The 26,824-nt window shown below is 42.2% G+C and overlaps 1 protein-coding gene across 1 annotated transcript; it reads right to left on the reverse strand.

Annotated features, from left to right (window-relative positions):
* Positions 1-26,125, reverse strand: rpa1 (replication protein A1). The gene is made up of 17 exons (XM_061073239.1): positions 25,965-26,125; positions 25,257-25,304; positions 24,702-24,780; positions 24,053-24,161; positions 23,836-23,924; positions 23,586-23,660; positions 22,369-22,486; positions 20,954-21,056; positions 20,781-20,849; positions 20,270-20,462; positions 18,253-18,389; positions 16,678-16,826; positions 9,831-9,957; positions 6,227-6,403; positions 4,989-5,096; positions 4,615-4,701; positions 1-790 (listed from the first exon to the last, which is right to left on the reverse strand). The coding sequence occupies exons 1-17, from the start codon at positions 25,992-25,994 to the stop codon at positions 686-688; spliced, it is 1,803 nt and encodes a 600-aa protein (XP_060929222.1). The 5' UTR covers positions 25,995-26,125; the 3' UTR covers positions 1-685.
* Between the last annotated feature and the right edge of the window lie 699 nt (positions 26,126-26,824).

Raw genomic sequence — 26,824 nt, forward strand, 5'->3', positions numbered from 1 at the left:
AACACCTTTATTCTCACAGTTTAGGAACTACAAAACTCAGAGGAGGGTTACATGCATTGAAATGACATCTTCCATCTACTTAAATAGAATGCAGCACTTTTCCCATTAGGTCTGTGCCGTGCATGTGTATATGTGCTTATGTTTGCAAGTACGTGACAAAAAAAAAAGAGTGTTTGAGAGTAAACCTTCTTATCAGGAATTTGCAGGTCCAGCCCAGCCATTTTGAGTGCGCGTCAGAGGGTGAAAGGAGTGCTCGCTACTGTGCTGCTGTTCTTCTCAAAGCCGTCACATGACCACAGTGTGAGCAGGAACAACTGGCCGACTTAAGACAGACACAGTGATGATTTCTTTTGTGGCTTACTGACCCACTCGCTGCTCCGCTTGCCCAAACAACAGAAAAGGAAAAAAAAAAAAAAAGCTGCTATTATGTTCACCGAAAGAAGACAGTTTCCAGAATCAGGACACCGATCATTATAGGACAAAGAAAAAGGTGAACTTTCGTTCCATTAGCACTTAGAGGATTACTCATTCGCAGGCGTGAATTCATAACGATACTAAACAAATGCCTCATAAGCAAAAAAAAAATGAAACTCGGTAATACATTTAGAGGGGTTTGTTGGCTGTACAGAAACAAAGAGAAACTTGCAGAAGCAATAGCAGAGCACAGATCAGGGATCACAGGTTCCTACTGGGCAGCCAGTTTCCTTATGTTCATGATCAACCTCTTGCAGTATTCCTTGTGGTCGACGGGCTTCACCTCCATCACCGTGGCCTTGATTCTGGATTCATCCTGTCGGGAGAGGATGAGAAGAGAAAAGCTGCTCATGACGTACATTCACTTTCTGTCTCTGTACAACCAGGGGTCACGGAGCAGGACGTGCCTGCTGTGTTGCTATTTGAGCGCTTCCATACTCGCACGTTGCTATTTTGAGTGCACAAGTGCATTCACACTGTGTGCGGCAACATGCGGCGCACAACATGGACCCACATGATGCGGCTGCCATCTCCGCTACAGAGAGGTGGGGGCAGGGAGCAGCGGTGGGTTTTAAGATAAGTAAAAAGTCCGGCCAAGGAAAGTCGGTACGTTGTCAACACTGATTGTGTGTTTAATTTCCAATGCCGCAATGACACAGGAGACACATGCAACTAATTAAAACAATCAGTCACTTGTTCTAGATGTCATTTCCGGTGCGTGCATGGTGCTCATGATTGATTTAGGGCAACGCCACTGTGAGAATTTACAGACGCTGCCAGTACCAGTATACCGTGAGGCCTTTATACTACATGTGAGGGGACTGACTGACATATTTGCTTTTGGGTCTATGTTTAACACTGACATATGTATGCACCACATAAACGCATGAATGAATAAACAACCATTTAGCCTGTGGTAGTCCCCAAGGCTAACAACTGTATCTTACAAGCTACACAATGTGAATATATTTGCATCAGACCTTATAAATCCGTATATCACCCCCAAAGTGAGTGTGGTGGTGAAGTGAGAGACCACTTTCCCGTTCTGGGTCAGAGATGGAAAGCTGCAGTATGTGAAATCCTTATCAGCTGGAGACAGATGCAGACATCTTCCCTTGTGCTTAGACTGGATCGCCGAATTATTTTGCTCATCAAGTTAACATTTCACAAAGGAAATAGAGGCGGAGTTTAAAAGCAGAACTTTCTCCACAGCCGTCTAGACAGCAGAAGGTCATTAGCAGCAGTAGCGGTATTCTCTGTGTTTATCTCCACTATTCTTCAGCTGCTGGAACGTAAATCACCTTCCTCTGAGTAAGTGCCCTCATACAGATTTGTATGATACAAAAGGAAATTATGGATTTTTTAAATAAAAAGATTATTAAATATGTATAACAAAAAAATAACAAGCTTTGAAATAAAAAAGTTTCCAATTTGGAAATAAAACAGAATGCTGATCTGGGAAGATGTTGATAGAAGCATCTTCAACAGATTTCTTTAAATAATGTAGTTTTATCTGTAGTTTATCTTAAACCGAAATTGGTGATTTCTCGGTGAAGGTTATTATAGTTCTTCTACTCTGGATTTGGGTCTAAAAGCAGTGGTGCCGCCGGTGGGTGAGTTTAGACGAGCCGAGTTTGTACGTGAGCAGCCAACACTTGTTTGTTGATCCACACATTGACATCTGTGCCCAGTGTGCACATACACACATAAGAAAGCACAAGAGGCACAACACATTAATTTGCTCGGCTGTGACCTTTTCCTAACAACATTAAAGTTGCCAGCGTACGCTCACAGAAGAAAAATAACCGGCTCATACGAGCAAAACAAGGCGTTTCATCTCCGATACGGACTTTAACACATGAAGAGTCACTGGAATGAACGAATATCTAGTGAGCAACTTACAAATCCGTCTTACAAACCATTTGCTCTTTAATTCCCCGTCTCACGTGTAACCTGCATATCTGATCCTGGCACATGACGATGCAGCACCAGCGGTTCTGACTCAGCTCTGGGAACTGGTCGATCTTTGGTGAAATACAGAGCCAGCAGTGCTCAGGGGGGGGGAAAGTGTGACGAACCACCTCTCGACACTCACACCCTCAACATGTCACTATAACCTAAGAAAGGTGTAACAAACTCCACCATGTAATCAGCGATTGTCACACAGAGCAGATCTATTGCGACAGTGTGAGAAATACCAGCCGCACAGAAACAGACACGTGATGGAGATGCAGTTACAGCCCCTAATTACAAAACCTAAAAAGGAACAATGAGACTTTAATAACAGTTTGACTATCGCTGCCACGAGCAGGCGTCCCTGATTCCACTTGAATAAAAATCATCCATCACTGACATTTTGAGTGACAACACAATTGCCTGTAAACAAGATCGGAATGATATCAAAATATTTCCAGTGCCTACATGAGACTTTGATTTGGATTGGTGTTAATTACATTATGCATCACGCCCACATGACCAAACTGCTCATCAGCACTTGTTTTGATCAACTGCAATTAATCATGGAGTGTTTTTGATCCAACAGCATCGAGAGGACGCAGTTATTAAAAGTGCTGCTGGTTGATTTTATTTCAACCAACTAATTGATTAATTGGGTCAATTTGAACGCTGTGAGTGTGTGTGTGTGTGTGAATGAAAATAAAATCTGGATGTTTCCAGCACACAGACTGACCTTTAAATGCACTGTCTATGTATCTCTGAGCTGTAATCTCATTACAGGAGATAATTATCATTCTCCTCATGTGACTGCTGCAGGCTCTTTATTACCTCAAAGCAAGAAGATTACATGTTTTCACCAGTGTTTGTTTGTTAATTAGCAGGATTACACACAGATCTACTCAATCGGTTTCCATAAACCTCAGTGGTGAGGTGAGGCGTGACCGAAATATCCGATTGAATATAGAGTGGATCGGGGTAAACGGCGGATCTGGCACATAGTTCAGTTTGAGGTTCTCTCAGCTTTCTGATAAACACGGTCAGAGACTTCTCGTCCAAACTGACGTCTGCCTGCGATTAAACATGAAGAATGAAAATGTATAGCAATGACTTGGAAGTCTGATTCCCCGACTCTCATAGACAGATGGTCTGTGGAAATGAACAGTTGTATTCCTCTTGAAAAGATTACATATAGTCTCAGAAAGAGCCTTATTTGGAGTACATGGATACACCACCAACAGTACCATAGGACTGTAACTACTTGGAGCTCTGAACTACATTATTTACTGTGTCATTGCGGTATTTCTCTGTGATGTGTCATCCTATGCACCAACTTTTTTTTTTGTTTTTGTTTTCTCTTTGGGTGGGGGGAATTATTTAATTGGTTTTATTTCATCTATGTGTGTATTTTTTTTGATTTTGTTATGTAAATTTCAGTAATGTTTAATGTAGAGTTTTCTGTACGCTCTGCATGTTCTCATGTTGTGAAAATATTTGGAAAAATAAAATATTCTAAAAAAAAAACTCAAAAAACATGAAGAATGAATATCATCAACTGCTGGGAATCTGCTTTGTCCCACAATCAGCCTATACAACATTGTACACATGACAACAAGCAAGAGCCGCCCACAATGGCCAGCTTGTCACACTGAGGAAGAGAAAGTAAAGTGAAAGAAGGGCTGCAGGTGTGTCAGCTGAAGGAATATGGGGGGGGTTTGGAGGCAGCAGCCAATAGCAGCTTGTAGCCGTGCCCCGGGCAGTTAGGATGCTGAGCCGAACGTGACGGACACAGTGAACTCCTCTGTGCGTCGAAGGCGGACGCTGCTCCTGGCTCAGCTCCAGACTTCCTGCTCAGGGTCCCAGACCAATCAATTCTTTTATGTGCTCCCCTCAAAGCGAACCTCTATCCGTGTGGCCGACAGGAAATAGTGGCCGCGGCGGCTAATCTGCGTGTGCACCGTTCAAACACTCAAATTATTCTTTGAGATGAGAAATGGTTGCATCAGTTCAAATTGAACCGGGGTGGTTTTGTTAATGAATGGGAGAAGCGCAACAGTAAAAACATAAAGACCCACTTTTTGACTTTTAAGCTAATGAAGGCGGGTTGGAGCTTTAGGGGATCAAGCTCGGACGTCAACAAACCTGCAGGCGTCTCATCAGGCTAATGACCGTTCTTGTTATACTTACGTTATATGTTTCTAGCTTCACTCTGCTGCGGAAGATAAACGTGTGGAAGTTGGCTTGTTGGAAGATTTCATCAAAGGCGGTTTCATTCTGAAAGTGAGAGAAATATTCTAAATCAGAGACGGCAGTATATATATATATATATATAGTCTGTTAATCAAATGGGAGTTTCATCAAGTTATATACTGGGTGGGTGATAAGTGACTTCTCAGAAACGACTCCTGTGACTTTCAAAGTAATTATTCCTGGAAGGGACAAAGCACAGTAGGTGTCTTAACACAAATTTGTCTGTGCATGTTTGGCAGGAACAGAGCCTGAAGTTTTAGCTCTCGCTCTGGCCATCGTGTTACATGAGGAAGGGGGGGGGGGTGTCTCACCGAGTCCTTGAGCTGCCCCAGGTAAGCCGCGTTCTGGCCCAGGATGGCCTCTGCACTCTCCTGGAAGCAGGTCACCCACTGGTTGTCTCCATGATCTGCAATGTTAGCCTGACGGAGCAAACAGAAAAGAGTTAATAGGTAGAAAAGTTTATTGCATATTGAATTTGCAGACTTAATAATGTAAAAAAATGACTTCATGAATGACAAAGATGCTGCTGCATTATTAATGGAAACATCAGCTGCATTTAAACAAGTTCTCCTACTTTCTCTCCGAGTAAATGAAAAGTTTGTGTTAAACCAGGTGATGCAGAGCAGCAGCTACCGGCAGTGAGGAAAATAAACCCAGAGAGTGAGACACTGGTGAATGACAGAAAGACTAACGACAACATGAAACCACATTTTCCCTGGAATACAACTGTGAGATTCAGAATCCTGCATATACAAATGTCACTCGTATACATTGTGTATAGGGATCCGTTGTGTGAGACAGAGAAGTTGCCAGATGCTTCAACCCACCAAGTAAAACACAACTTTCCACTCTTAAGTCATTACATCCTCTAATTAGTCCATATTCTGCAAGCAGAACATAGTCACTTGCGATACATACAGTGGAAGCAAATTCACAGCTTATGCTACAGCTTGCGAGGAATAACAATATGTCGTCTGGCGAGTGCTACCAAAACAAAAGCCGCTCATTTCAGATGCCAGGCTCGCAACTGCTCTGATGCTGACTAAGTGAGTTCTTGTTTTGCCCTTTTTCTTTTAAATAATATTTGTGTGCAAATGAGCTGAGAAAAAAGGAACGTGTACTTGTTTATTGCTGCATATTTCTGTTAAATGACAAACAGCACAATATGGAGAGCTGCAGCCATTAACCCCACACAGCTCGAGTGTAAAGAATCTTAGATTAAGTCCTCATTATGCTGGGTTAGGGTTAGAAGACCATGGAGAGTAAGTCGGGAGAAAGACGAGGCAATGAGAGGGACGACACCCACAGCCTCAGCAGGAGCATCTGTTCAGGTCTATGCAGGAAGAACAGGGATTTAAGATATGTGCATTTGAATATAAATACACCTATATGTGTGTGTGTGTGTGTGTGTGTGTGTGTGTGTGTGTGTGTGTGTGTGTGTGTGTGTGTGTGTGTGCGTGTGTGCGTGTGTGCGTGTGTGTGCGTGTGTGTGTGTCACAGCTGAAAAAAGAGTGAGAAGTTTTAGGGAAGCCGTTGCCGAGTCGCTTACCGACAGGATGAGGCGGTACTTGAAGTTGGGGAACTCTTTGTCGCATTTCTCACAGCGGAACATGCCATTCTGCTGGTCCACCACTTTCTTGTTGCAGTCCTGGCTCGGGCAGGCCTGGTACATGCAGTTCTCCTTGCGCAGGTACACAATGGTGGCTATGCAGGTGTAGTAGTCTGCCTGAAAAAAACAAGACAAAAAATACACATGAAAAAAAGATCTGTGCTAAATATAGTTACGGAGAGGATCTTCTCACGAGCTGAAGTTTTCTCCTCCATCTTTGTTTCTTCTATGGTAAATATGTTGACTGTTGAAACTCAGGAATGCACCAGTATGAACTAGGGACGGGAATCGGCAGGGACCTCCCGATACGATACTATCACAATACTTAGGTGGCGATATGATATGTATTGCGATTTCTGTGGGTATTGCGATTCAATATTACGATTTCCTGGGATTTCTTTTGGTTATTTTTTTTTTTTAAATACTGGACCATGGAAAAATGTTGAATCATACCTTCAAATACAACACAGTCAAATTAAATTAGAGCTTTACCAGTTTTATTTCAAATATTAACATTAACTTAATGACTGCCGGGCAGCCAATAAAGAAAATAAATAAGATGTGCCCTATTATTGTATAGACCCTGTCAACTGCACACAAACTGACAGATTAAGTAAGTAAATGTATGCCACTAAGGCTACTTTTAAACAATAAATAAAAGGTAAATTAAATAGAATGAATAAAAGTTTACTTAAAATATAAACTTTGAAATAAACAAAAAGTAGGCTATTGTTGTTTACATGTAGGCGATGCAATGCTAGTGCTTGGGTATGTTTAGATTCTTGTGCAAAAACAAGAGCTGGTCAACATGCTCTGGTGTGATGTTGCTCCCCCCATATATCTACCCAGTATAAACCAATAAATGTTTTGTTTTTTTTTAATTAAAAAAAAAAAAAATCGATTTGGGAGGCAGCATATCGATTTTAAATCGTCAATCACAAGAATCGCGATTTGTAACAGAATCGATTTTTTCCCCCATCCCTAGTATGAAGTGAACATTAGACTTTTTCAGCAGTGTGTAGGTGAGTATGTGAAGTGCCAGGAGAGTCACAGCTGTGCAGTAGATTGCAGAGGTCAAACTCCCCAACCAGAATCCTAATGGCTCGGACACAAATGCAAATCAGCAAGGAGGTTGTTGCTTTTGTGAACGTGGGGAGCTTGAGCACACGAACAGACTTCAGGAAACATTCCTGGTCAGCTGGGGAAAACCCACCGGGCAAGTGACAGGAATTGCACATCGGACAGAAACAGAGGAATTTGAAAAAGAAGCTCAGGATATGTGTTGTAATGAAGAGAGGAAGAGTTTCTACATGTTTACAGATGAGTCACATTAACTCTCCTCATGTGGAACTCTTAAACTTAATGCACACAAACAGATAGTTGTCTCACCCTAACAGCTGATTGTTTCAGACAGTCACCCCCCCCTTACTAATCTCAGCATCGGCTGTGACAACACAGACGAGACTTGGCCCCTGCCGGTTTTGATAAAGGCTTAGAGTGCTTGTTGGGTCCACGAGCATCAACCAGTCATTAACGCCACCAAGTCAAAGCAATTATATCGACTATGAAGAACAGATTAAGGCCACAGGCAGCTGTCATCAGTTTTTACAAAGGGCTGAAAAAAGTCGGACATTCTGGTTCATTTTCACTCACATTACACTAGCATTCGTTGAAGAGATAAACAAGAAGGCAATTTATTCAAAAACAGAAACATGTCTCCAAAGTAGGATGAAAAATCCATTCTTTCCTCCCTCGGACCATAACATTAGAAACACGAGAAGACATTAGACACCAATTAACTTCAAAAAACAGGACAACTGACGCCGCGTGTCACGTCGGGCGGATAAAAGAGTGTGTGACAAATGTCAGAAAACTAAATGAAAGGGAAGAGCCGTCTCTTTTTTAATTACCATTTTGATTTCAAAACAAACCCAGCCAGACATCCACCTCAATTAATCAAATAAACACCTCATCAAATTAGCGCGTGACTGACCAGCTCCAAGGAGGAATGAGGAGCCTGTTTCTTGCTCCCGTCATAGGCCTTTCCAAATGAAGTGTCAAGGCTACAAGAGGAGGGCGACTGCCTACTGTCAGCGAGGGCACGGGAGCAATGTGGAAACTTGAGATTGTGACACAAAGACTTTGTGACAGGGATAATTAATTGCAACAGACTTTGGTAGCGGGGGGGGGGGGGGGGGGATTGTTCTTGTGAGGCCTGACCCTCCGTGCCCCTGTGTGTGGGATGTCTCGGAGGGGTTGAGGACAGCCTCAGCTCCTTTGTCAGAACCAGGCCTCATCACACGCCTTGCTGAGGAGAAGCGAGAGCCGCCGGAGCCCGGGGGTCAATCTCTTCCTCCGCAGCAGCAGCAGGGAGCTAATGCCAGGAGAAGCCTTTCACCTGACAGGGGGCTAATGGTTACAGTCAGGATTTGGAGGTGAAATTTGACAAGGGAAAAAGAAAAACAACGGACGCGACTGCTTACGCTCTATCGGAGGCCGTCAGATGACAGAACAGCTGAAGCAGGTAAATTCAAAAGGAGGCGACAAGAGGCAGAATGAAGCGTTAGCTGGTCGTAGAGGAGAGAAACGTGACGGCACCAGAAGGAAGTCAGGGTCACTCACAGCCTCGGGCAAGAAGTAAATGAAACTGATATAAGTCATTCACCAAAACATATTTTTCACTTAACTGAGGGTTTAAGATAACTGCTGCTCTTGTTTGATACAAGATTTTTTTTTAATTTTTTCGTTATTTTCCGAGGCACAATTGGTCCTTAAGACTTCTTTTAGCTTCCGACCATACAAAATGTCCCACATCTCCAATGTCTTCATCTTGTCTTTTACAGAGACGGCAAAACTGTCGTTCTTCTGCCTCTCGGTACCTTATCATAATCACTTGCATCTAGTAATTGTCCTAGGCTTAATGGGATATTCTCACCACACTGTGATGATTACTAATGTGTTAAATTATGTTAAATCACACAAGTTAAGATCTCCGCTCGGGTCAAATTAGCCACCATAGACGATTCATAACACTTTAGTGAGAGCCGGGTTCCCTCCACGGTGTAATAAAATAGGAGGGATATTAAAGAATACATATTGCTTTACCTATTTTAAAAGGCGGTTATTTCATTTCAGAGGGCAAAGAATAGAGCGTATGTAATTTCAGGGATATATACGGAGCACTCAGCCGCTGTGCAGTGATATTAATGAGGAGCAGAATCAGGAGTCTTCGTGGGATCCAATTTTCCTCCCACATACCTGGTGATTTTGATCAATCAATGATAATCAAGAGGCCTCCCGTCGAAAAGCAGTGACAAGGTTACAGCGCAAACGGACTGTACAAACCTGCCACGTGTACTGTGAGGCTCTAAATTACAAATGCAGCTCGACTGCGGGCGCTTCTATTTGTTGTTTGGGATTCAACGCGGGGCTTTTCCTTCGTCCTTGAATATCTTCAAAGAGTCCTCCGTGAATAACAATATGTCTGGGGTTACCATAACGGGACCGTTTGAGTGCGTCAAGGCAAAGCCGAGGGCGTGCGTACCTTTTCTCCGTGTCCCAGGTGCTCGGTCTTCACGTCGGAGAGGGTCTTCCAGTTGGTGTTTCCACCGCCGCCCCCTTTAGCCTCCGTCAGAGACTGTCCGTCCATGGCGTGGCCCTCCTTATCGTACCTACGGGAAATAAAGAGAATATCAGTTACTTGCCGATTCGACCCAGGTGCAGCTTCAGGACACTAACTGACACACGTATTCATTACAGATTAGTCCAGAACTCACTTGATTATTTTCTGCAATTGCTAGATAATAGTGAGAGGTGCAGTGCAATCTCTCTGTTCCCTGGTTGCTGTGATTATCTCACTGATTTTGTCCAATTAACAGCCAAAAGCGAAACTATTTTGTTTAGTATCATCGACAAAGAAGATAATCTGAAGGGATGTTTTGGCTTTTTAGCTTTAAAATGTATTTAAATGTAAATCTATCATTTGATTATATAAATAAAGAGCTGCCAAATTAATCCATTAATTAACTGATCATTTTAACTTTGCATAAATTGTGTATAGATTAAGCATTCCGTGATGCCGACAAAATCAGACTTATGACAGACATGATAGACAATTAGAAAAACATATTCATTTCACATATCCTTCCATAAGTAGAATACAAGCTATCCTCTTAGGGCTATATTGTTTAGCCTTGATCGCTGTTGTTTGAGCCAGAGCATCCATTTGTTACTCAGCTGAGAGCAGGGCGAGCTAAGAGGCTTGTGAATTGAATCAGCAGCAAAGGGACAGATGAGCCGGCCGGGGTCAGGGCTGCTACGGAGATATTAGAAACGCATTTTAACCCGATGGTCGCGGTAATTCAGGGAAGACAAAGGGGAAGGGGGCGAGAGAAAGAGGAGGGGTAGAGCGACAAGACAAACGAGTGCAGGTAAAATGCAGTTGTGGGTGGGTAGGGGGGGCAGAAGAGAGAGAAAGTTTAAAATGGTTACAGAAATCAATAACGCTTACTAATCTGTTGGCCACGAGGCAAAGTGGTGCACGACGGGGAGGCCGGGGTTGTAAATACAGGGAGTGAATGCCTTGCTCCTGGAGGCATGACTAATTGAAAATATCCCCATTAATGGTGCACACTGTGGACCGAGCAACGCAGAGGCTGCCAGTTTCCCCATTACTAATGACAAATGTGACCAATTTGCTATGGTGGCACCAAATTCCTCACCAGTGTACCTGAGCTGCTTTGCTGTAATTGTTCCTGCCCCCACTTAGGAGCTCGAGAAAGAAAGAAAATGCATTCTGACAAATCAATTGAGATTTAATGGAGATAGCGTCTCTCTGTCACGGCTCAACGTCTCTCCGAAAGACAGATGTTCCACAGAGGAGGAAAGTGACGTGACAACACGGCTGAGGTGATTAAAAAAGCATCACTTTTTAAAAAAGGTACGACTGCAGACGAGCTTCACAGTGTTGAAATGCCTGTGATTTGATAGAAAACAGTGAGAGGCCTCCAGTTCTAAAGCCGCTGCCGGTTCTTATTATTGCAGACAGCGAGGAGCGCAGGAAACAGAAATGGCACCGAAGACAGTGATCGTGATCGATGAGACAAAAGGAGGACAAATTAGATCTGGCAGAAAATGTGCAACGTGAGTCAACGGAACTCAGGCAGATCTCAGCTTAGAGAGGCAGCGCGGCGTCGGTGAGACAGACGAGAGAGAGAGACGACTGCAGGGCGGCAGACGAGCATGTGCACGCCACCGACATGACATGTGTCAGTGTGTCAATGAACAGGGACAGGACAGCAGCATAGACATGGCAGAGGAGGAGGAGGATGAAGGGATGAAGGGATGATGGGAAATGCTGTTTGCAGCTGTAGGGAAAAGGCTCTAATGCCTCAGCTGAGAGTGGCAAACACACAACAAACAGGATTACCCCATGATGTGTGAGGCATCTCACGGTGACTGACATGTGGTCAAACACCGAACAGGCAGCAACTTGAAAGAAGCCGGTTTATTTCCCCTGCGTTTACTTTTCATTTATGTTTAAATTAGATGGATCACATGGGCTGCAAATGGAAAATCATGTATGTCAGAGAGAATACAACAAAAAAAATCTCAAATCAAACATTTACATGTCATCCCTGCACACGAGGACGGTTCTGCGTGCATGAGTCACCGCTTTCATTTTAATGGCTTTGTCCTTTTCAGAGCTTCACAGAGAAATGATATCATGGAAAAACAGAACCCAAGTTTTTAATGTGCTGCAGTGTTTTTCTGATTGAATGGAATTAAATTGGCAGTTAATGCAAACTGGACTCCTTGCTCACATATTACTTTACCTAAGCATATACAGAATATACAAAGATACTAGTCCGAGGGACAAAGGGACAATTTACATCTCTGTGAACTTTCAAAGGCAAAGTGTAGCTTTACTCTCAGTGTTTTGAACTTAAAAACAATCTTTATAAAAGTGAGATTTGTTTTGTGTATAAAATATTAGAAAATTGCAGGGGAAAAAAGTACGATATACTTTTCCAGAACCCAAACAAAGGTTTTCAAAGAGCGTATTTGATCGAAAACCCAAAAGATATTCAGTTATATATCGAGGACAAGGAAAAGCAGCTAATCCTTACAATTGAGAAGCTGTAAAATATTTTGCTTGGATTTCATCTCTTCTATTGAATTCCTCTCATTCCTATATTTTGCAAAAAATCACTTTGACAATCGTGACTAAAAGGAGAACATCAACCTCAACAGGAAGCTGATTTGAAGGATTCTTCACTGTGTCCGACGCCTACGAGACCTAATTTGGTTCAGAGCATTCAGCGAGTCAGTGACTAATAACTCAGTGATTTTGCCTGTGACAAGAAATCTTTATCCTATCAATACCACACTGCAAACACACGATGGTAAAATAACATTCAATTAAATAATGAGGCATCATTAAATCAAATCGTTACGCATCATGTTCATTAGACGACTGCGTTATAGCTTGTTTGCTTCTCAGCTGATTAATTGGTGCTCCGTGGTCCTGGTGTGGAAAAATAAAATGGAAAGGCAGAGAAGATGTCAGTTTGGACTAAATAAATTAATCTGAGACTAATCGAGGACTAAGAATAAACATGACAGAGAGTTGCCAACAGAGAAGTGATGTGTGGGAAAAGGCTGCAGCGCCATCTCCCAATGTGCTGTTGCCACCTAATGGACAACTGCCTCTGCACAGCTAGATGGACGAGAGTGGATGGGATTCCTACACTGATAATTTACTGTAGATTAATTCTGACTATTCATAATTCAAATTCATGATATCTACACCATTCTCAGAGGTTCAAACGTAATTTCAATTAAATTGAGGCGGATAAATCTCTGGAACTAGAAAGTTCTGATTTAATGATTTTGACAAGTCATCTTAAACTTAAATTATCACTCGTCACAGTAAAAGTCAAAGTGAAATTCTGGATCGTCAAACTTTGTTAAGAAAAGTTAAAACGGCTTGTGCTGCTGAATATGTTGCTATATTTACAAGGCACGGGATTGGCTGGTTTACAACCCCCCCCCCACCTAAGAGACACTGCCACAGTGTGCGTGCCGTAAATTATAAACAGACCAGACTAATCACTTAAGAAACTAGATGCCTGCTATTTTTATAATCTATATAATTGATTAGTTGTTGCAGCCCTAGTCAAGTCTTATTAAAAAAAGAGGGGTAGGTGCGAACAACACTTGCAAACCAACAATGCACCAAGAGCCCAGATTAACCCAAGGATCAGGATAATTAGTGCACAGGGCAGCATTCTTATTTGAGGAAATTAAAGCTATTTTCATCTCTGCAGGATTAATTAGGGCGACGTTAAAGGAAACTACTCAGCTCTCCGCAGAAAAACACTGGAAAGTGCTGAGCGGCACCGCATTTACGCTGCAGAAGTTTGAGTCAACAGCCCACCAAGGATCCACGATTCATTTGAGGAAGTCCTCAAGGTCTGCTTTCCAAAAAATGGAAATTTAAACTGAAGACACCTGTGCATGAGTAACACAACAAGGCTTTGCAGAAATGGATGTGCAAGAAAAGCTCAACAGAGGCTGAGGAGAAAAGGTTTGGGGGTTCTTCTGTGCAGGAAGTAAAATTAACGATCAAAATTGTTAAAAAAAAATCAGAGCAATAATTAAAAGACACACGTCTGTGAACAGGTACCATCCTGACAACCGGGCTTATCAGCAACACAACAGCAGCTCGCAGTCTGCCGGTGAAAACCCACTGTGACAACTTGCTTCTCAGCAGCACATACTGCATCATCTCTGGAATGCAGCCTAAAAATAAATAAACAAGGAGGCCGCTCTCTCTATTCCCTTCCCTGGCTGTGTCTCACCTCTCAGACACGCTGCATAACAATCCTGTCTTCACTGTGGCTCTCACTACCAATGACTTGGAGCTACATTATGAGTCAGGTCCGGCCTCCCACCATCTGTGACTTTAAACTGGTCATTAGAGGACGCCTTCAAACCTGCAGGAGCTCCCTGTCCACGAGGACCTGCGCGGGCCAACACTTCTGCAGAGGATAAACCAACACCAGCATTTAAGGGTCATTATCTCCAAGCGTCCAACTGAGAAGTTAGTGGAGGAAGTGGAGCGAACAAGCTTCTGTCATTAAGCAGAAGAGAGCAGGGGAAGTGTGGAGAGCCTGTGCTGCAGCATGGATGAGGAGACTGGTGCAGGACTTTGTGTTGTTCAGGTAGAAGAAAGCAGAAAAACCCAGGAGAGGTCCTGATAATACAGCATTTTTCTATTGTTGCCCAAATGTAAAATAATCCCCTTATTAAACTATAATGGCACTCAGTAGAGCACATAACCGTTCGAAGGCCTAACAGTCTCCTGAAATTCAATCAGGCTGCACCAAAGATATCTATTTCCTAAATGTGCCTGATATTTTCTCATCAAGATCCAAGAATTATTCCCCCGGAAAACTGTAGAAAGGTTTTTCAAAATGCCCCATTTCACATCGTTAAAGTAGTGGGGGGGAAACAATCCCGGATCTGCCCCATGATAAGGATCAGCACCAAAATGTAATGAGTTCTTATTTGTACTGAATCCTGCCACCACGTTCTGTCTAAAATCTGATCGTAGTTCTTGTGAAATCCTGCTTACAAACAAACCAACCACCCAACAAAAGGGACTAAAGTAAAAAAAATGAATAATGGTAGTTTGCAGTTAATGTCATTCTGGGAAATCACATGAAAAAATATTCCCAGGAGCCAGAGGCTGGTGCTGAAACCATCATGTGGAATTTACTGCGAGAGAAGACATCTGACTGATGAGGCACAAACGAGTGATTTCTGTGAGCTGCCTCTTTCTCACCTGCCAGGTTGAGTCACATCTCACTGCTGTGATTATGCAGATCAGTGCCGCTGATCAAGCGCACAGCGATCAGCCACAACATTAAAGCTGGCAACTGGTTCTAATGTTTAATGCAGACTGGTGTACATCTGCAACCTGTTCTGAACCGGTACGTTCTGAAACCATCAGTGCTGTGAATTCAAAGGTATTTTGTAGTTTTAGATATGTTACATCGCTTGACTAAACTTTAAATGTGTGGATGACTGGTGTAAATAATATAGTTTTTAGCTGTTCACTGTCCTTTTCTTATTGGTGCAGGGCAGGTAGCGGTGCTGGGGGTTAATAAATTAATCCCTTCAGACTGAAACAACTGGATCTTTACTCGCTTATACCGCCATCTGCCTTCATGTCACAGAGGGGGTGGGAGGCAGTCGTGACCTGCTTGATCTCCAGCATGGACGGGTCAATCAGTTTGCCAAGACACGGGAGGGATGCTGCTATCACGGCTCTTCACCTCAGTCCATGTGAGCAACGCCTGCTCTATCAATCACGTAACAACTGGCATCACTTCTTTCAGCCCGTTCACAATGCATCTCTAGAAACCTTGACACCACACACTGCCTCGGTGAGGTCTTTCTTTTAAAAGATAGACAAGAGAGGGTGAGAAAAAAAAGAGACTTATCCACACCCCTGGTGCAAAGGAAATAAATACATACAGCGCAGACTTATTTCTGATCATGTTATACAGCGGGGAGAAGAAATAATTTAGGAAAATGAGGAATCGAGGAACTGGCACGGGAGCCCGGAGAAAAGATGAAAGCTTGGGTCTTAAATGTTTCTCTATTCCTCTGCAAGACGAGCCAAGAGAAAATCTTCAAGGAATAGAGTCACATGTCTTAATTGTGTTACTGTAGAATAATAGAATCTGCTAGTAGCTGCTGTTCCTCTGACAGATTCGGCTGTAGCACCGTACGCGTGACTCCACGTGCAGATAACCACTGATTTTAGGGACATCTTGGATAATTTGCCCATCATTCTGTGTGGGAAAGGGAAAACAAACATGACGGAGCAAATGTACTCAAACCACGCAACCGCACACAGGCATCAAGATAAAAAATATCCTACAATCAACATAATCACACAGAAATGAGTCTGGATTTCCTTTAATCTGGAAAGGCGATTAGAGGAGTAAAAAAAAGGGTGTTTTCCACAGATCAAGTATGATTTCCATTTATATGTAACGCTTCATCGACGTACACCCCCCCACACGCGCATTGTGGCTAATGGATGAAAGCTAATCTTGATAATGAGAATCAGAGCATGCACTCTCACAACTTGGGAAATGGAAACGCGCTGTTAGAACCCTTCCGAGTGCTTCAATTTCAACAGCAATACTTTTTTGTGAGAAGTTGGCTTCCGGGGAGAAGAATAAGCCCTTGTGGCATTAAATGTTAAATGTGTACCCACGTTTTACACCTGCTGGAAAAGCACTTTGTCATGAGTATACAACTCCAATGATATACAAGCAATTTTCTTCACTACATTATCTATGAGGCTCGCTCACCAGCCTCGGAGTTTATACGCCTCAGGGATGTCTGGGTTGATCATCAGGGTGCTGCTGAAGGATGCGGAGAGGGAGCGGCCTCCGTAGTCGGAGACCTTCGCCCCCTTGATGGCCAGGATGGGTTGTCCAGAGCCATCAAACTTCTCTGCCTGCACAAGGAAACAGAAGAGGACAAACCACAGACAATGATTTAAACTTTGTTACTTGTATTTGACTGAATTCTGGTTTGTTGTTTGTTTATCAAGTCATGTATTAAAGATGAATAATTTACAGAATTTACATGGTGGTGGTTGCAGGGGGCAAAGCAGTTATCATAGCCGACTGTATGAGAAGATGGACGACCTGGCAACTACCCAAAAGTGAAGCTAAATAATTATGATCACCCCCTGGTGGCTGGTTGCAGTACAGGTCATAAACGCTTACATGTGAAAGTCATTTGTGGCCGATGATTCCTGCCATTTAAGGAGGTAATGGTTTAAGTTTGGTTTCCATTATTTGATGGTTATTTGATAACTCCTGACTGGCTCCACACCAGGACAACAACTATGCAGACGTTTTTCATTTTGTATCTTAATAAACAGTCTGTGGACAATAATTACAATGCTAACATGCTAATTATGAGCATGTATAATGTTTAGCATGTTTACTATCTTACTCTATCATGTAAGAAAGTTAACATTTGCTGAGACTCACGGAAATATCTTCTTGAGCTGAGCACATGAATTAGTTCAGTTCCAACATTACTGTCAACTTGTTTTTCAACAATTACTTATTTACTTGGATTTTCGCTTTCATAGTTTTTCATTTCTATTCACTGCAATAACCTGGGGACACAAACTGAGGTAAATCAGTAATGGGAAGAGGAGAGGCCCACAGAAAAGCATTCAGAGTCGAGGAAAAATATCTCAGACATTTTCCATTGTTGTGTAAAAAAACTACACAGCTCGTGCACCTCGGCGTGTCCCTCTGGAAAAGAGGTAACTGTCGAACAAACAAACAGGGAACACTGTGCTTCCTGTCAGGAGGAAAGAAATGGTGGCAAACTCAGCACAGTCCCTCTGAGCCACAGGTAAAAGTCAACTGCAGGAGCAGCTACTTCATCACCCGGTGACAGGGAATTCACTCGACTGTTTCTGCCTCCGTTAAGCACGGAGCGCACGGCTAAACGCCTTCGGTTCTGAAACTGCAGAACAGTGATCGGGGAAAACGTGTTGAACAACCTTTTTAATTAAATTCCCTCTGGAACATACCGTCGCCAAAAGCTTAAGATAATAAGCTTCACACAGGTAGAGTTTATAGCAGTTTTTGTACTGCAGGTGATCATGGTTGTGAATGTGAGCTTTAGCTTTAGTTCGGCTTTAATCATTCAATCCGAAATAGTCTTGAAATCTCTTGAAGAGCTTGACGAATTCACAGATAAAAGACAGTTGTTTTCTAATGGTGTTCCGAGAGGCAAAAGGAATCATCACATCTGATGCATTGAGCCGGTATCGATTTTCATCACTAGCCATTTAAAAAGCTCCACATCTCCACCGCGTACATATTTCTGACTCTCCATCTCCAGCTTGTACTCACTTCCTCTCCCCACAGGGTGACAGTCACCAGCTTGCCGGACATGTCCATCAGATCAACTGTCCTCTTGGACACCTCTTTGTTGGACTTTGTTGTGAGGCGGGTCACCTCGTCCACTTTTTTGCACACTCCGATAACATCTGCATAAAAAAAACAAAATCACTGTTACACATGAGCAGGAGTCGTCGTTTGAATCTGTCAGGAGAGAGAAAGTCAAATCCACATTGTGGCACATAGATTGCATCACTTCCTGTATTGACAGTGACTGCTGATGCGTGTAATCTTGAATTTGGGCCGTGAAAATAGTTGAAAATATAAAATACAACTTTCAAAACAAGCCACATGTAAACACTGGTCTGCAGCATTGAAACCAGTTCCATATCTCAATATTGTGGCTGATCCATGTATACATATAATAAATATTCATGGTGGTGTTTACGCCCACAGGTCACGATAGGTCCCACGGTTTCAGGCACAAATTGCCTCTTGGGAAATAAGCAATTCACTCATTTCATACAGGTCATCAGTCTGCACACCAGCCACTTACATCCATAATGTAGGAGAGCACCCGGGAAATAGGCTTTAATTGTTCCCACAAACATATTTAATCGATCACTTTGTTGACTAATGCAATCAAGCACAATGAATGGGGAGAGATTCATATATTTGTAAAAAGGTGAGAGTGGCATCACCGACATTTCTCATCATCTAAAAACCCCCACACCACAGAGTGAAGGGATTTCAAATGTATTTAACTGTGAGGAAAACTAGAAAATTACTTCCTCATTGATGTAAGCTTCTGGTTGAAGGAAATATGACCCCTATCTCCCTGGCTGTGATTTACGGTGTTGCATAATGAACAGAATTAATTTTTTGCATGATGTCAAAGTGAAATCACATCATAATTTTATCAAATTAGACAGGTGTGAGGAAGTTTGACACCATTAGTGTGTGAAGTCATGAGTTATGGCCAAAAAACAGGTTCTGTGGTGTCGGAGTGACCTTAACCATTTGTTATGTTGGAGCCGGTGTTTCCCATTAATTACCCAGACGGCCGCAGCCCACCGGGGTCTTACTTGGCCGGCATCAATTCATAACACTCAATTTCAACACGTCTCATGACAACATAACATGTCGCGTCATTGTAGAGCTGTGTGCAGCGCCCCTCTGCGGGCAGGCAGAGTGCGGGCATAGCATCAGCAGATACTATTCTGTAGGGACGAGAATCGGCAGGGACCTCCCGATACGATACTATCACGATACTTTTTATTTCCTGGGATTTCTTTTGGTTATTTTTTTTTTTTAAATACTGGACCATGGAAAAATGTTGAATCATACCTTCAAATACAACAGTCAAATTCACTTAGAGCTTTAAAAGTTTTATTTCAAATATTAACATTAACTTAATGACTGCCGGGCAGCCAATAGAGAAAATAAATAAAAATGTGCCCTATTATTGTATAGACCCTGTCAACTGCACACAAACTGACAGATTAAGAAATGTATGCCACTTAGGCAACTTTTAAACAATAAATAAAAGGTAAATTAAATAGAATGAATAAAAGTTTACTTAAAATATAAACTTTGAAATAAACAAAAAGTAGGCTATTGTTGTTTGCATGTAGGCGATACAAAGCTAGTGCTTGGGTATGTTTAGATTCTTGTGCAAAAACAAGAGCTGGTCAACATGCTCTGGGGTGATGTTGCCCCCCCCATATATCCCCCCTCCCCCCGTACAAACCAATAAATATGTTTTTAAAATATTTTTTTTAAAAATCGATTTGGGAGGCAGCATGGCGATTTAAAATCGTCATTCACAAGAATCGCGATTTGTAACTGAATCGATTTTCCCCCCCATCCCTACTATTCTGGTTGTGTTTTGCTGTGACAAGCTTCTCAGATTCTGCTGCTGCTGCACATGTTCACGCCACATTTGAGTCCAAATAGAGTCTGTAAACACGAACAGCCCTAGAGCTGCCTGAGGTGGTTTAATGTAGATGATTGATGGAGGGTTCCTTACCGACGATGGCATCTTTCTCTCTGCTCTCCAGGTCACCGATGGCAACAAAGTCGCACTGCACCACGGGCACCTCGCCGCTGTCCTCGCAGGGGATGAGGGTGGACTCCCCGTTCAGCGTCATCTCGTAATCATTCTTCACCGACGTGTACTGCTTGTTGGCGATCTTCAGGGAGGCCTTGGAGATGTAGTAGACCTGGAACACACACACACGTGCACAGATGCAGCACGTGTTAATCAGAGATCAGGGCGAGCGTTGCACCTGACTGAATGGTGCAAACAAGATACGACTTCAGACAGTCGGGGGGGATCAACACAGGCTGGCAGATGATCATAAGCTGCTTATTGTATGGGTACAGTGCAGCCAGATGACTCATTCACAGTCTCTGTGGTTTTAACTCACAAAGTGCTGGCAGCGGTTGATAGAATAGTCTGTGGCCAAATCGCTCTTTAACGGGCACAGTGAAAGAAAGTTTTGGTAGATCACCGGGAACAACCTGAAGCATTATCTCACCTTGCCGACCTCAGCCAGGGTGTAGAACTTGTCCACCTCTTGGTTGAAACCAGTCACTCGTATCTCCCCCTGTCATCAAATAAAGCATTTGAAATTAAAAGTCAGGACATGCACAACACCGGATGTCCAGGACGATGTCATGTATTTGCATAACGTGAAACTGGGACACTCACGCTCTCGTCAACGAGCTCCATGGAGAAGAGTTTGCCATCACCGCGAGAGTTGCTCCATGTTCGGATGCTGCCCTTGTTGGTGACACGGGCGCGGATGGTCCACCTGTCACACGCAGAAGAGGCTCAAGTTACTCGTGTCACTGTTGCCTCATTTTCGGAGCAGAGAAATTACACCTGCATGTTTTTGTGGATTAATTCACAAACTCAACCTTTCCTAGTGGCCCTTGGTAAAGTGATCTTTATCATTTACTTGCAATATCTGCAACAGGATCACTCGTGGGGAAGAAAAGCACAGGTTTGGCCAATGGCTTCCAAAATGGCTAATAAATCTTATTCTGTACTAGGTCCTGCACAGTTGTTCTTCAATTGGTAAAATGTATTTGGTATTTTTAACTTCTGTGAGAAATCTTTATGGTCCAACTGTGGCTCAGTTTTTCTCACTTGCTCTCTCATGATTCATGTCAAACTAGAGCCCAACATCTCGGTATCAGATTACATTTTGTCCGATATCAAAACTTTCTCCCGATCACAAGGCAGAGAAGGATTCTCGGGGTGATTTAGAAACGGTGTCATCCCATAGTTTGTCCAGCAGCACACGCTCCGCTGCTCTGTCGGCGCCGTCTGCAGCACATGTAGCAGAGCGCTCATCACCGCTTAGCAGATGGTGCTGCAGAGTCAAGCTGCGGCTGCACAGCAAGCCGCTAACTAGTTTGTGAAATACATTGCTGCAAAGTAAATAAACAAAGATCCCATCATTTTTGCCTTTCCAATTCAACATGTGTTTATATGAATCAAATCCAGTATTGTTGAAGGTCTAATTGAAATGTTCAAGGAGCTCTTCTACCTTTCTGCGACGTGAGGAAGAGCAATGTGATGCCGATGTTTCCACCAATGCTGTTTTTTGACTTTAAATATAAAATATTCTTTTTTTTTTTTAAAGTGGCTGTTTCATTGATTTTTATGAAGTAGGACATTAGCATACTTGGGCGAAAGTTAAAAGTCAAGTTGGAAAATAGACGTAAAAACTTTCAGTGTTCATTAGCTAAAAAAAAACAAGCACTGACATCTCATCACAACTTTCATGTTTCTGTTCAATCTTTGTTACTCATCAGACAACACACACCAGCACCTCAATATCATTATTTCCTTTTACTTCCAGTGGAATAGGATCTCAAACCACATCAAAAAGAACTACGGCTTTGCAATGAGCAGAACTGATTCAGTGGCACATTGTATCTGTGGCAGGACTAGAGTATACAATTAAATTTAATTATTTATATTTTAACACCTCACCCAGGACTCGTTTTAGTGCTTAGTCCCTCGTTGTGTTTTCTTTTTTACTGCATTGATGTTATGCAGCAATGTGTCGTTACTGCTCCACACACACAAGCTTTGACAGGACGTAACATACTCACTTGGACTGGTACGGGTTGAGGCTGGCGATGGGAACAATTTTGGAGCTGCCCCCTGGAGTACTGGGCACAGCAGATGGGGCCTTCTTCCCGAAGTCTCTATTGGAACCTCTGTTCATTGCTGGGGGAGTGGAGCGAGAAATAAATGATCCATGAAGCGCCGTGATGGAAAGAAGTCAAGAGAGAGGGAAGGGAGCCATACATTATTCATCACAGACGAATTACATAAATCCAATTTCTTTGGATTGCAACTGTGATCATTGTAATTATCTCACTTCATGAGGGAGGTTTCTTCAAAGAAAAAAAGGACTTTAAGTAAATTCATAACCGTCAACTTGAACCGAACAGGATGAGTGACTAACGGAAAAACAAAAAAATCGCGTCAAACCCGGTTGTTGGTGATCGTGTGATCCCGTGTTAGGGAGAGAAGGATGACTCACATTTCACAGAATCGGGCCAGAGTGTGAAATGCTGCAACAAACTGGAGCTGCTCTTCCCCAGGAGAGCGGCGCTGCCTGACTTTGAGATTTCTCCGTTTGAACAGGCGCTGCACATTTGATTTGTGTGCGTCTCACGCGGAGGATTAAAGTTCAAAGTGTCCACTTAAGTCCTTCCGCTTTGCCAACCACTGCACTTCTGGTAATTAAGCCCCCAGATCAAGCAGCGCATACAGAGAAATGAACAATGACTGTGCTGATGAGGAGGCTGCTTTGCCACAACCTCAATTCCCACACGGTAGATTAGCGGGATGAATACCTGCTATGACGGAAACTAGAAGATAGCAAAAAGCCTTCTGACAGCCGGATTGCACATCTCTCCTGGTCCAGGTTATTTACTATGCTCTGATCCACTGCGTACACTTAACACCTAACAGTATAAATACATCTGTATGTTCAGAGAGTTGATGTAAACTCTCCTGGGGGTCAGTGGTGCTCAAGAGTGTGTGTGTTCTACTGTGTTTCCAAAATGTAAACAAAAACAACAGGCAGCGACAGATCCTCATCAACTGTGAGGGTCAAAAACACTTGAGAGCTAAAAATGAAAAGGTTTTGTCAGAGTTACTTGCACCAAATTGCAAAAAGCAGTAGAGAAATACTGCCACCTGCTGGATCTTTATGAAGTCACTCGACTATGAAATGTGTTTTTCCACACACTTTGAATTCTGACCATTGCCCGTCCATTTTAATTCATGTTCAAGAGCAAAACTAACTGTCTCTCACCTTCATTTCTATTTTGTTGCAGCAGTGGAGCACGGGGTTCAGGGTTTGGAGCCGCCTGCTGGACTTTAGCGTTACCTACAAAGAGGATTTGACATCAGCAATGACTCCACTGGCAGGAAAACCTAATATGTATAGTTAATATAGTGTATATGTAAATATCAGCTCATCAGCTTATTCATTCAGCGCTGCTTTATGATAAATTAATCTGTAGGTAGTACTTATTATTCAGAGCTGTGTCTTGAAGCCTTACCCTCTGTGTATGGAGTAGGGTCTCCTATTTTCCCATCAACCTCATCAGCAGACTTTATGACTTCGATTTCCAAGATGATCACCACACGCCTGTAAATCAGTTATGTCCATGAACAACAAAATAAATCTTTGTACAAATCGTAAATTTCTTCTCATTCTTAGCTGTGCAAGAATAGAAATACAAAAACAAAAAAGGACATTTATTAAAAATGACTTACCGTCCATCCTTGAGATTATTGGTCACGTGCCTCTTCAGGATGCAGATGCAGTTGGGGGCCAGTTGGTTGTCCTCGGCCATGCAGTTCAGCTGGGTGGAGAGCATGAAAGCTGAAAGAAGGAACAGAGAGTCGGGGTCACAGTTTGAATCAACTCAGGGGCTCTGAACGCCCACCCTACAATTCAAACAATTTTAATTAAACTTTTAAAAGTACAGAAACGTGACGATTCACTGTCAGAACTTCGGCATCTTATATAACGGTATGAGGGAATGATATACATGTTAGCACTGAGATTGAGATATTGGCTTTTAAACATCATGCTACAACAAACTGAAAAGAGAACAATAGCATCAGATAATCGTTATTAAATTGTTCACAATCTTTTTCAGTAGAATTAACTTTTAAATACATTAACTGTTTTTATGAAATTTATTTATCCTACATTATATCCTCAGTTGTCTTTGGATTTGTGAATTCTTGCTTCCTACTTTGTGAATTTGTATTGCGATAAAGGCATTTTTGAAAAAGGAGGATTACTTTCATTGGCCTTTGCCTAAATATCTAAGGTTTGAATCAGTGAATGAATGACAAAATAAACGATACACATTGGAAAATGAAATCTTAAATCAGTCAGTGAATCCAAACTCACAGGACAGAGTGTGCAGCCCATCGCTCATCATCACCCTGAAGCGAGCCGGACCACTTCCACCTTCGATCTTGCGAATGTTCTGAAAAGAGACAAAACAAGTGACACCCTTCAATAGTTTGAAAAGATTCACTTCCCATTTATTGCCTGTCTCTAGTGTTGTGGTTCTTCATCCTATAAGTGGGCACCTTTTGTTAAGTTTTGATGTCTGAAACAAACTCAAAATTTCTTGTTTTGTTGTTGTGAATAAACCTGCAGCAGCTGAGTGTCTCGTACAGTTTGCAGCATCATGTTTCCTGCATCACTGGTTGTTGTTGATGATGATCTTGTGCAAAGTGACACAGTCCAACCCGAACCTGCTGCAAATTGTATTATCTCTCATCAAAAGCTACGCATAATTTCCCAGCAGCTGTTACTGAAACTAAATGATGCAGCTCCACTTTGCTGTAAACTGATTATCTGAGCTTGTGTTGGTTCCACGTACAGGAGGCGCTGCAGTGATACCACAAATCTGCTGAAGAAACAAAGTGAGGAACAGGTTTTTTATGAATCACTCACCACCAGCTGCAGCACAGCATCGTTCACTCCTGAGCCATTTGACAGGATCTGGAAACACAAGATGTTCACAATCACAATGAAATCCTCAGTTTGAGACATTAGCATGAACTGTTTTGCATTTAGCATTTCACTTTTTACTTCACTTTTTATATTTTTTACATATTTGTATTCAGAAATGTTTATCTCAAAATAAATGTTACTTTGTATAAATATTGGTAAAAAGTGAGTAAATAAGAAGTAAACAGTGAGTAAATATATACTGGTTTCCCATTTTTCATTGCTCTCCTATGCATGTTGTATTTATTGCGTTTTTATGTTTCTATGTTCATTGTTTGCACCAATTACCAGAGCAAATTCCTTGTATGTGTGAACGTACTTGGCAATAAAATACTTCTGATTCTGGTTAGCATTAAGGTTTTTTTTGTCTCTCTACACATGAGGACAACAACAATGTTCTTCAATATCAAATGTGAAACTAACACTAAAGCTCAGTTTCACAATAAAACGCTGCCTGACGTTTTAATAACAAACACAAGTTAGCATCTAAGCTAAAGCTGTATATAGACATTACAGACAGTTAGGGCTGTCAACACACGACAGTTAGCTCCTGCAGCTAAACAAAGACAGAGAGACACTGGACCAGGCCGTCTTTCTAATGGACGTGTCTTCATTTAGAGACATGTCTTCAGCCCCTGACAGGGACCTCACCTCTATGGCTCCTTCTGTGAGCTGCGCCATGTCCGAAGAGAGGAGGTTGAGCACCGAGATAAAGACGAATTCACAGGAAGGTTCGCAGGTCGAGGAACAGTTGACTTCCTCCAGCGATGATGATCCGTGAGTTGTGTCTGTGGCGCCAACAGCTTCGACAAACCCGCCAAACGTCCTCCGTGCCCGCCCTGCAGCTTCCGCTTCCTGTCACTGATTTGACGTCATCACGCAGGGACACAGACGCAGAGACCGAGGGTCTGGTTATAACTTTACTTAAAACCATAGAGTATATATATATACATATATATATTATTTATAAAGACAATATTATATTATTTATAAAGACAATATTATATTATTTAATCAGTATTATTATTATACACATGGGAATTATATTCCTTCTTTTTGTGTTATCTTACACTAGTTTTCAACAGATTTTCTGCTATTCATCTATTTAAATTAGCATCTGCCCATATGCTGTTTTGTATATTTTTATTTCTTTCAATGGAACATTTCTTTTTTCCAATCAATGCATTGCCTATTATGGTAAAGTGAATGCTTCAATTTAATTAATTGTTGCTGTTGTGCTAATATACACACATTTGAACACATGTGCTAAGCTCAGTGGGAAACTTGACTGTGAAAATGTTATGATATAATTGAAAGATTAAAATGTAATGAATTAAAACACTGACCTTATTAAATGATTTTATAAATACAATTATACTATGTACAGCCACAGATTACTGGCTTTGAGCTGGAAATACTCATGTAAGAATGTACCTGTTCTCTACAGTTCACCTCAGTGATCTTTTTTCCCAGTTTGTCCAGTTGAACTACACGTGTTATCCTGTCTACTC

This window comes from Limanda limanda, chromosome 6 (genome assembly GCF_963576545.1).
Source record: "Limanda limanda chromosome 6, fLimLim1.1, whole genome shotgun sequence".
Lineage (NCBI taxonomy): Eukaryota > Metazoa > Chordata > Actinopteri > Pleuronectiformes > Pleuronectidae > Limanda > Limanda limanda.